Source organism: Parasteatoda tepidariorum, chromosome 5, assembly GCF_982258835.1.
Source record: "Parasteatoda tepidariorum strain Cologne lab strain chromosome 5, Ptep-v5.0, whole genome shotgun sequence".
In the NCBI taxonomy this organism is placed as follows: Eukaryota; Metazoa; Arthropoda; class Arachnida; order Araneae; family Theridiidae; genus Parasteatoda; species Parasteatoda tepidariorum.
Genome location: NC_141759.1, coordinates 61,353,525 through 61,365,724, shown reverse-complemented (window position 1 = coordinate 61,365,724; position 12,200 = coordinate 61,353,525). Strand labels below are relative to the sequence as shown.

At 29.5% G+C, this 12,200-nt stretch overlaps 1 protein-coding gene across 2 annotated transcripts in view; it reads right to left on the bottom strand.

The window, feature by feature from the left end:
- Positions 1 to 12,200, bottom strand: part of LOC107445148 (solute carrier organic anion transporter family member 4A1) — a 68,833-nt gene that overhangs the window by 16,677 nt on the left and 39,956 nt on the right. For both annotated transcript variants that reach the window (XM_043049954.3, XM_043049955.3), the window contains exons 3-4: positions 3,687 to 3,786; positions 2,900 to 3,021 (exon numbers count right to left, since the gene is read on the bottom strand). In XM_043049954.3, coding sequence (XP_042905888.1) covers positions 2,900 to 3,021; positions 3,687 to 3,786 — 222 coding nt within the window. The remainder of the gene's footprint in view (positions 1 to 2,899; positions 3,022 to 3,686; positions 3,787 to 12,200) is intronic.

Here is a 12,200-nt window from a genome sequence, read left to right as displayed (position 1 = left end):
TAATAACCTAGTAGCTACTTTTTCTCAAACCTAATAAGTCGGTGACCCATATAGATAGGTCCTTTTAGTTTAATAGCCACTTTTGAAAATTCCATTTGTTTAGATTAAATTATATTAAAAAAAATTATATTTAAAACAATTATATTAGAAATAATCTACGGCTGTAAAAAGTTAATTCAACAATATAAACGTATGACGAAATTTTGTTTTAATAATGAATTTAAAGAACTTATTTAAAAAATATTTGGGGAGGCAAAATACATTTAATATATACGTGGCCTATCTATAGCTTAATTTTAAAAAATATATTTAGAAATATTTGAATTGCTAAAGAACTCTATTTCCGCATAAATCTTTCTATCACAAATTGATGGATTCTTAAGGGATCAAATTTTGAATGAGAACATTAGACATTTTAATGAAAAGTATCTGTTTTCCAAAGTCCTTGATGTACTTTTATCATTAAACAATTTTCAAAAAAAAAAAAAAAAAAAAAAAAAAGAAAAAGGGCAATGGGAAAAAATAACTGGTTGTTTATTTAATTTAAGTCGATTTACTATAAAATCTATTATAATAAAATCAAATACAATAAATCACTGAATCACTCCAATTAAATAAATATTTCTATAAAGATTACGGTATAATATTTTACGGTAAAATAGATTTTAAGGAAGAAGCACCTAAAGTGCCGGTACTTTATACCGTAATTTGATCGATCCGGAATCTTTTTACAGGAAGGAACACCAATTTCTGGTTATCGTTTCATCGAATTTCATGGTTAAAGAAACTGATCATTGCTAAATTTCTGAAATACATATTTCACTGCATTTGTAAATTCTGCTATATTGGGTGTACATCAGCTAGATATACATATTAAAGAATAACTGTAATTTTCACAAAAAAAAACTCTATATGAAAAAATACAGTTTTTCTTCGTAAAATAACAATATAATTCTGTAATAATGACAGTACTCAACTGTTTAATAATAGAAAATTCACTTTATATAATAGAGTTTTTCTGTGAAATCAATTGGCACACTTGCTGACAGTTTCTGTAAATTTAATATTAATTTTTCACATTGCAAGGTCAACATACATTACATAAAAAGCTTATAGACCAGTCTAAGCTGACGTCAAGTCACTTATCTGTCCACTGGCAATCAATCAATTATCAATGAGTTGCAGATAGCAACCAACAGGAATACGTTTCTACTGGGATGTGAATATGAATCGTCCAATGATAATGGGGCAAATGGCAATTGATTGGTTTATTCCATTCAGTGATATAGTTCAGCTCCTGGCTTGGACATTTCTATAAACATGTATGTATAGTTACAAAAGTTATTCTGTCATTCAAAGGTTTATTTTTTCTCATATTAGAGACAAAAAAATTTACAACTGTGCTTTTGCAGCAATATTTTAATTTTTTTTAGGATAGCCCATTTTAATACTTCTTATTTTGAATGCTGTTGCTTATCAATTCAAATTAATTTTTAGTTATAGCCTCGAATACTACTTTCATTTTTAATGACTTTGTAATTTTTTCTTTTTCTAAAATTTTTTTTTTGTTTTTGTTTTTACGTCATTAGCTGGAGAAAAATGTTCTAACCATATTCCTTGTTTTTTGATTTTCTAACATTTTCTTTGTTCGTCATCGTCTTCCTTGAATTGCACGTATTTTACTAGTCCATTTAAGAGTAAAAGATAAGGACTCAAAATTGCTGCGTCTTTAAGCACTTTCATTTCGAATTATAAGTTTTATATTGAATATTTTTTGAACTTAATTATAAAAAGAGTACCACAACTCATGCGAAGTTAGACTAAAATAGATCAGTGCCAAAGCGGTGAGCGACGCAAACTTGAATTTAGAACCAATATTACAGGAACATCATGCGCAGCGTCCAGTAGGAAGAGGAGCTTTGGTTGCTTCTCTTTCATTGAAATTTTTTTTCATTCCAATTTTCAAATTTTCATTAAAAAATGATTTATAATCTTTCACCATTTTCATTGAAAATATAAATTTTCATTTTTAAAACTTGGGATGGAGGGTGCAAACTAGCACATTAAATAGTTGCGAGTTCACAGAACATTTTTCTCTTACTATTGTTTCACTAAGTTTCATTTAAAATTATTCTAAATGTACTTTAAAAGATATTTTAAAAAGACATTGATTTAAAATCATTTAAAAACATGTGAGTAAACCTCAAGATAGGAAGAGAGAGAGAGAGGAAAAGAGAGAGAGAGGAAAAGAGAGAGGAAAAGAGAGAGAGGAAAAGAGAGAGAGAGAGAGAGAGAGAGAGGAAAAGAGAGAGAGAGGAAAAGAGAGAGAGAGACTGAGAGAGAGAGAGAGGAAAGAAGAGAGAGAGGAAAAAAGAGAGAGAGGAAAAAAGAGAGAGAGGAAAAGAGAGAGAGAGAGAGAGAGAGATAGAGAGAGGAAAAGAGAGAGAGAGGAAAAGAGAGAGAGAGGAAAAGAGAGAGAGAGAGGAAAAGAGAGAGAGAGCGGAAAAGAGAGGAAGATAGAGAGAGGGAGGAAAAGAGAGAGAGGAAGAGAGAGAGAGAGAAAGAAGGAAAGAGAGATATAGGAAAAGAGAGAGAGAGTAAAAGAGAGAGGAAACGAGAGATAGAAAAGAGAGAGAGGAAAAGAGAGAGAAGAAAAGAGAGAGAGGAAAAGAGAGAGATAGGGAAAAAGAGTGAGTGAGGGGAAAAGAGAGAGAGGAAAGGAGAGAGAGGAAGAGAGAGAAAGAGGAAAAGAGGGAGAGGAAAAGAGAGAGAGAGTAAAAGAGAGAGAGGAAAAGAGAGAGAGGAAAAGAGAGAGAGGAAAAGAGATAGATCGTGAAAAAGAGTGAGAGAGAGAGGAAGAATGTGCAAAAATAAGTAACATATTTCCCAGCTGTTTTACCTGGAAGGGTTTTCGGAAATGCTGTGAGAGGTATTGCTATAAGCGCACCAATTATTGCTGTAAATATGAATCCAATCCACCAAGCACCAACCCAAACACTGCTGGACGCTGTTAGACCCAACCTGTGAAAAAAAATATATGCAGCTGCAGCGAAAAATATTTATAAAGAATAAACATTTGTATAGTTTTTAAACAAGAGTATTAAGATTTTTTCGAGTCATTAATACGAGATTTATCGAGATTAACAAGTTAAGATATAATATTATGGTGTTATTTCACATAATGATGTTTCTAAAAGTTGCTTAATGAATAAATAAATCTATCTAAATAATTAAAATTAAATCTAAACCTCGTTTCTAAATAAATCTAATTATTGCTTTTTAAATATTGGGTCTAACAAATATGTTGTTGGACGCATTCTGAAAAAAATATATATAGCTTCACAGCGAGAAATATTTATAAAGAATAAACATTTGTATATTTGCTACACAAAAGTATTAACAAATCCTTCGTGTCATTTTTAAGACAGTTATTGTGATTAACATGTTAACATGTGATATCATGATGTTATTTCCCATCATGACGTTTCTAAACATTGCTGAAAAAATATGCTTATAAAACCCGATTCAAATTCTACTTCTGTTTACAAATAAGTAACAACTACTAACAACTACCAACAACTAATTACTAAAACGAGAAAATTTGCTGTTTTTTTTTTCAAAATTAATAATATACTGTTCTTAGTTTGAATTGAGACACTAATCTATAACAAATTGTTTTTACTTACTCTGATGGATCAACACCAATATCTACATAAAGTTTGAGGAATTGTCCTCCGATCAAGTAACCAACCGCTGGTCCAATTACAGCCATTGTATAGTATATGCCTAGAAAAATAATAGCAATTTAGTTAAATATAAAACAGTCAAGCAACTTGCTTAGCATTTCCTTATTTTCAACAAATATTTGGGCTGGGATAGCCTGGTTGGTAGGGCAGTGGGCCCATGTCCGAGAGATCGTGGGTTCGAACCCAGCCGGCCGAAGACAAAAGTGTAGTAAAGTGACTGATGCACGTTTAATCTGTCGAGTCGCAAAAGTCCTCCATGCTCCCATAACAAATCAATACCTCTGGGGCTACTGGATAGGAGATTGATCGTTCTCTGATTCAGGTCAAAATTACGATCTGTGGATGAATGAATGGGTGTATGAATGGGTCCACTCTATAAACGGGTGTGACGTATGGTCTGGCAGAAGTCGAATTATTGGCCATAGATGGCGCCACTGGAAAACAAGAACAATCGCACCCCTTCTGCCTAAACAGGCATACGTCAACAACAACAAATATTTAAAATGATTAAGAAATTTAGTTCACGAGTGTTTATGTTTTCTAATAATTTCTCTTTTCAGAGAAGACTTTTAATATCCTAAAAAGTCTAGAATAAATACATTAAGTACCAAACATGCAAAACCTTTAATTCGTTCAAAGTTTTGATTACTCATAATTTGGGGACATTTTATATTAATATCTGCTCATATTAACTACAATCGCGAAGGCGCCGAGGGATTTATGTACTTGCAAGAAGTCGTTAGGAATGAAGAAATGTAGTGGCTAGTTGTAGTGGTGTAGGTATAGTATTATACCCTTCAACTGTACCACTTTATATATAATGATTATTTATAAATAAGTTGTGACAAATGTGTGCCGATTATGATGGATTACAATAAATTCGTTATTGTTGAAACTGACTATTTTTGTAAATTCAATACCATAATTTACTATCCATTAAACTAGCCAAAATTTTGAAACTTGAATTTGAGTATTTAATGCCTGTCATATAGCTTAAAAATTATTTGAAGAAATATTTTCCCCATGAACAAAAAAAAAAAAAAAAAAAAAAAAAAAAGTAAATAAATAAATAAAATTAATAAAATAAAAAATAAAAATAAATAAATAATTAAGTTAATTTGCTAATTTTCTACCAGGTGTAATAGTTGCAATTTTTAAAAGACAAACAATCCCCTCTTTTCTTTTCTTTTTTAAAAGACAAACAATCCCCTCTTTTCTTTTTTTTTTTTTTTTGAAAACCCCATCACGTTGGTGCTAACTTGCTATCCTGCATGTAAATAATGTTTTTAATGAGAATTTATTTCAAAACTTTAGATATTATTCAAATAATTTTTTTCTTCGTATAATTTGTATTTATTTTAATTAAATATTGTTTGCCGAATTGTGTAATCTGCATTTCTGATTTTTATTTATATAAATATTCAATGTTTATTTTTTCTCATTAAAGTAAAAAGTTTTTAATATCGGAAAAATAATTTCGCTGTATATATCATAATAGCTGCCATTTGCCGTTTTGTACGTTTTAATAAATAGAAAAATCACATGATACGCAAAATAGAAGTACCAAATATATTTTATTGCAATCAGCAAAAATTTAATAAAAACTTTAAAGATATTAAATTAAGAAAAGTTATAAAGAGCTATAAACTTTTTACTTTTACTTATTTAACAGTACTATTTACATGACGTATTTATTTATTATCCTCTCTTAAAATTATTCTCTACTAATATTAAGTCTTTGATTTTGATTATTATTCAAATTTGATTCTTTTTGTTCAAATTATTTCCTGATTATTATTCAACTTCTTTATTTTACTTTATTATAAAGTAATTTTATATTACGTGTTTAATTACCATTTTAGAATAACGAAATGGTAAACAAATTATGTTTATTTTTATAATTATGTTTATGTAAAATTGTTTCTGGTCAACTTTTATAGCTAAAATAAATAATGAATACAAATTAACCATTTCAGATTATAAAATAATATTAGGAATTAACTTTTTGCACAAATAATCTTTCATCAAAAACTTTTAACGAGTTTTTAGCATTACCAGAAATTAAATATAAATTTAAAAAATAAGGCTATTGAAGAAGATACAACGGAGGTAACAGAAGAATATGATTGGGTTTAAAATGTATCCTAGTCAGTGGAAAGCAAATTTGATCTAAGGCTTTAAAAATATGTTGGGATTTTTTAGTTGACTAATTTTTAAACATCATGTATTTTTTGTCAACAAATCACACTGATAGTAAAGCAGTAGCAAACACGGGCTTGGTTTTAGCTAGCAAAGGCGGATCCCTCTAATTTAATTACCTGTTTGTTACAGTTTCGTTATTCTGGAGAATGCCATAATTTCTCTATATAAAAGCTAAAAAAACGATTTAAAAAAGTTTTGAAGTTAAAAAGAAAACAAATGATATAATGATAAAACCCTTAGTTACCGATTCAAAATATATCTTTCGAGTGTCTTTTATTCCTCCCCCCGAAATCTCGCATATCTCGCATATAGATGGCGACACCATAAAATGAAAAATAATTTCATCCTAGGAAAGATTTATCATTAATCATCCATCACTTCTTCAGAGTTGAGGTCAGATACTTTTACACATTGTTGATATATTTATTGTTGATACGATTTAGCAATTTAAAAATAAATATATTATATGATATTTAAAAGAAAATATTATTTATTATTTTACTTCAAATAATTTTTTTACCATATAATATTTTTTTAAACAAAATATTATATATTATTAAAATGTATACTACAGAACGTAAGATGAAATAAAAAAAAAATATTCTTACATAAAGTTACAATAATTGCATATGTTGATGTTTTTTTGTTTTAGTGAAAAATATCAACTTTTAAGAGGGGGGGGGGAGAGAAGAAAATTGTGATGAATGAGAAGCAATCCCGTGGTTGGTGAGCGCCAAGTTTATTAAATATTTTTTGCTACATCTGGCAACACTGTTTTATGTATTTTATGCAGGGAGAAAAAAAAAATCCTAGTAAAATTATCGTACTGTATAGTAATGACATTTTTGGTTTTCAAAAAAGAAAAAAAACATAATTCTGGTCAATAAAACCAAAACATATGGTATCTAAACCATTCATTTAGTAATTTTCGCGTTCATATGGTAATAGTTTACTGGAAATTGTGGTTTTCAAAATTATAATTCTTATTACCACACATTTACTAAAAAATACAAAACTGAATAGTAAATTTAACCATATAAACGGTTTCAATGCTATGCTTTAATGTATCATGATAAAATTACCAAATTTTAGCACTCTTACTAAATTTTATAACATATTATAAAACCATATAGTATTGCTAACTTTACCAAAATTATTAGCAAAACACTTCGGTAAAGATTACCAACTTCCCATAGAGCCAGAAATACGCTAAATTTTACCATATTCTGGTATTTTTGACCATACTTTTTTCTCAGTGTACAAAATGAATGAAAAACGCCAAGAAGAAAAAACTAAACGTCAGGCAACATCAAAAGTTTCGGCATAACGAACTAAAAAATAAAATGTCAGGTCATGTTGTCGGGATGACTTTTCAAAAAGAATTTTGAAATGACTACTAGTAGTATAATTGTCGCGAAAGTTGTTTTGGCACGAGATTTTGTGAGGAAACCCAGATTATGTTCTATTTCGAGAACCAGAGGAAGAATTTATCAATTGGAAGAGCATCAACCTTCACACAGATAGTGAGACCATTTATTAGATTTATGTGTCAGTTTATTCCCTGGCAGTTGACAAGTCGTCTTATTTGGTGAGCACTTTGGGAAATATGACATACAGGTGAAAAACCGGGTCTTTTTGATAAATGATACAAATGTATTTTATATTTAAGATTCATAAAGGAAGCTTTTTGTAAACAGAATTCATCTGTTCCAATAACCAATTTTTTAGTATTTTTTCATGGCATTCTATTGAAAAGATGAGGAGAAAATTTTTTTTAATCTTAGTACATTCCTTATTACTTTTAAAAAATTTATAGTTGTTATTAAAGAGACTTGACAAATAGGGGAAAAACCGGGCCCTTTTGATAAGTGATATTGATCAGTGGTTACCAGCTGTTGGTCCGAGAACTAAAATATATTAGTTGTCATTTTTCTGCGGACAATTTTCGTAAAAATTTTATATGGGTTTAAAATACTTTTCTTGCTTAAAAAAACCTAATTTCTAAATTTCTGTGAAATTTAACATATCAACGGGGTCAGGTTTATCAGGTTTTGCATCCAAGAAAATATTTATTCAAATACAAAATTAATCGTGTATGTTGCTCGTTTTTATTTCGTTTTTTTTTTGTATTTTGTGAATATAATTTAGCAAGTGCGTATCAGAAATTTTCTCGAAGAAAATCTCCGATTTAACGTTTTGAAATCACTCATTTTGGACGAAATTATTTACATCTGTAAATTTTAAATTTAAAATGTAAACATCTATTCTCTGGCGGTTGCAGCAGACAAATGTCAATTCTCTCACTGAACATTTTGTGTGCTACTATGTAAGTTTTAATACCAACCTTTTTAAAGTTTTATATTTAAGAAATTAGATATTTGTTGCACATTAATTGTTTAACAAATAGGTGCACATTAAAGTTATTGTAGCCAGAATTTTTAAAATGCAATTAAATATTTTTAAAAATCTACTTCTTATTTTAATTTGTAATTCAATACTTTTGTTTTGTACAACTTGATAAAAATCTGACAGCAATGTTTAACGTTTCTACAAACATAAAAGAGTCCTATATAAAATTTTGATAAAGTTGCGACCTGCCGTTTGACTGGTGTTTTTAATTGTGGCCCCCGGCCTCATGTAAGTTGGAAACTCCTGATATAGATGTATTTTAAATTTAACATTCATAAAGAAAGCTTTTTTAACACAGAATTGATCTGTTCCAATTACCAAATTTTGCGCATCTTTTCATGAAATTGTATTGAAATGAGAAAAAAACTTTGTTTGTAATATAAGTACGATTCTTATTTTGTTAATTTCCAGATCAATCGGTTTCTGCTTCGTTTTTCTAAGGATTTAAAGGGGAATGGATTGGTCATGTTCTACGCAAACCTGAAAAATTTAAAACAAATTTTTTTTTGATTGGAACCCTCAGGGCAATAGAAAAAGAGGAAGACCTAAAAATAACGTAGAGTAATATGATTGTAAATGAATTAAAAACAATGGGAAAGACATGGACAGAGGTAAGATATATGGCCACAAATAGAGTGAGATGGAAAACTGTGGTAAAAGCCTCGTGCTCCAATTCGGAGTGAACAGGAATATGTATGTGTACATTTCTCATCAATTTCGATAATTTTATAGTTGTTATTAAAGAGACTTAATCAGAGAAAAAGTTAAAAGGGCCTAGTCGTAAGCATCTTAAGAGGACGCTATAAGGCGGGATAAACTTTTAATGCAAATTCCGTTTCACTTCCATTGGTATATTAAAATTTAGCGTGCTTTGTTCCTTGCGCCACTGCAACTCACGTGTTTTATTATGAAGAAATTGTGATAGTGAGAATTTCGATTCATTTTGGTATCAATTTGACAATAAAGTTGAATCTCGGTTTCATTTAGACGATGTTCAAAGTTATAAAATAATTTCTGAAAAGTAAGAGCAAGTATAAAAAACAATTGTAAGATGATTTGAAAAAAAAGGTAAGGTAACGGTACGCAAAACAAAATGACAAGAATTGGAATATGAGTTGACTGTTTTAATTTATTTATCATTAGTTTGAAAAACAGAGAAAAGCCGTTTTGTCAACAGAAAAGTTTTAAACCATCAATTAAGATTATAATTTACAGATAAAATTAGTAAAAAAGAAAAAAAAGAAATTTTTACAAATCGTGGACAACGATTAAAAACAGAAAAAAATGCATATCTTTCTGTAACAGTTTTTTCCCGTGAAAATTTTTTTTCCTCCTGTAAAATACAGTTATTTACAATGTAGATGAAAGGGAATTTGATATGAAGGATTTTTCCCGCTTTATAATGACTTTTTAAAAAATGTTATGCATGGGTTATAAAAGGTAAAAACACATACTCGTAGAAATCGTAAAGTAATGGGCTAATTTTGAACAACCAAAAGTACGATCAGGACTCTTTAGCCTGATTCAAAACGTTTGAAAAGAGATCCAAATTATAAATTATATTTTCGCTTAAAAAGAATATATTTGATTTGATTTGTATATAATAAGATTCAAATTTTCCGCACGAAAATAGGTCATTTTAAGGCATGTATGAATTTAAAAAAATTTCTTTAAAGAAGCAGTAATCATTAAAAGAACCAAACCCAGCCCTCTCAAAAGTTAATCCATGACTATTAAAAAAATATTGTTCTAAATCAAATAAAGTACAGATTTCAAAATATGGCCTTTTTCGGAATTTCGCAAATTTTTTATTAAGTAGCGGCACCTTAATTAGTTTAAAAATTGCCCTAATGGCACCCCATTCATATAATTATAATATTTGTCAGAGTTAAAATATTTACATAAAAAATATATTTCATAGACTTTAAAACGGAAGCTATGAAAGAACGTGGTAAGAATTAAAATATAGTTAATACAAATCAAAAGCCACTCAAGTACTTTATTTGGAATTAAAACACAGATAACACAGTAACTTTGAAGCTAAAGTTGAATTTTCATTTTTTATTGGTGGGCATAGAAAGGTAGACTAATTAATCTTTTTTTGTAAATTTAGTCGAAATATTAGTCGACAAAGTTGTTTCCTTAAGGATTGAATTAAAGCATTCCAAAAACTTTACCAAAAAAAAAAAAAAAAAAATCGCATTTTTTAGCTTTTACAGTAAGCCACCTTGTTTTTGCCTTATTTTTATTCTAACTTCCATTCTAACCTTCAGGCCAACTTATAACAAGTGTTAAAGAAAGTACATGAAAGCCTGAGCAAATAAACCTTGTTTCAGTGATGGTCACAAAATCTAAAATAAACATTACGAAGGTGAATTTATCCTCGGTTTGAGAACGCTTTCTACTCTTTATTTGCAAATGATTATTCATCTCCGATTTCCGAAAGTTTTTCCAGCCTTGTTTTGTAAAGGCAGATTCTATCTTTATATAAAAGGACTGTTTATTGTTAATTATTGCTTTATTGAACTTACAAACATTTGCAGGCTGGTGTGTTCAATCTAGGCTTATAATCCTTTGTCATGTAGAAAGACAGATAGACAGAAAAACAGATTCAGAGAAGGAAATCACGAATACATCCACGGTTACGGCGGGATTCGAACCCGCTACCTCCACGCTTTCCACAGTGTTTGGAAGGCAATACCACTCGTGCAGGGAGGTCTTGATTGTTTATGAAAGCTTAACGCGAATCTCATAGCGCGTGAAGTGGAATATTTAAATTTAACACTGTTTCAAGCTTGCATGGTTCATTTATAAATCATGCTTGGCTTTGTGATAAAGGTTGTTACTGGCATAATCAACCTTACACTGCTATCTGAGTACTATCAACATTCGGAGGTATCGTGAAATTCACATTGAAAGCACACTCTTTGTTAAGTGATCTAATATACAGGGTTATTCATAATTGCCTCCACCTGTAAACGCCATTTTTCTTTATTACAACTGGTTTCAGTGGAACATGTTACTGCCATCTACCGGCAACTGCTTAAATTAAAACTTGAATACTTTCGAAATAATTTCATATGTTCTTTTTTGTCATATTCGTCTTCGTTTTTTTACTATAACGCTTCGAAACCCCGGAGGGAATTATGAATAACCCTGTACTATCTGTGTTTTAATAAATATATAATTTTTGATTTTTAATTTTTTGTAATTAATTTCTCAGCTAGAATAGAAGAATTTAGTAATTTAGTTAAGTGGAGGATTACTCGGTAAAGAAAATTTACCAGCCCCATAAATTAAACATGGCAATTTTAAGAGACATTCCATACAAAACTGAGAGTAATTCTCATGTCAAGACCGTTCTCATACCAAGATCATGTGTTAAAGATCGTTTTTACCACACTCATTTAAGAACTTTGAATTCCAGGTATGTATAACATGCATGAATTTATAGTAAGACATTGGATTAAAGAATGAGAATTGGCTTTCTGACAAATAGTTTTCTTATTTGTTGCTTAGCGTTAATATAGTCATTGTATTGAGATAGATTATATTTAGAATGAGATTCAATGCTGAGTTTTAATTTTAGCATGATAACGAAACATTCCCTTTAATCTGAGCATAGACTTTCGATGGGAAAACGCTCCCTGGTGGGCTAAATAAAGCATTTCGTTGACCGGTTGGCTGCTAACATAATTTTTTTAGCATTTTAAATTGATAATTACTCAAAACAAAAAGGCAATTAATTTATATTTGCATGTTAAAGTTATGAACTAATGTCTGAGATAAGTAACCACGAAAAAATTCACAAATTTTCTTTACGCAAGGAAAGTATAAATTATT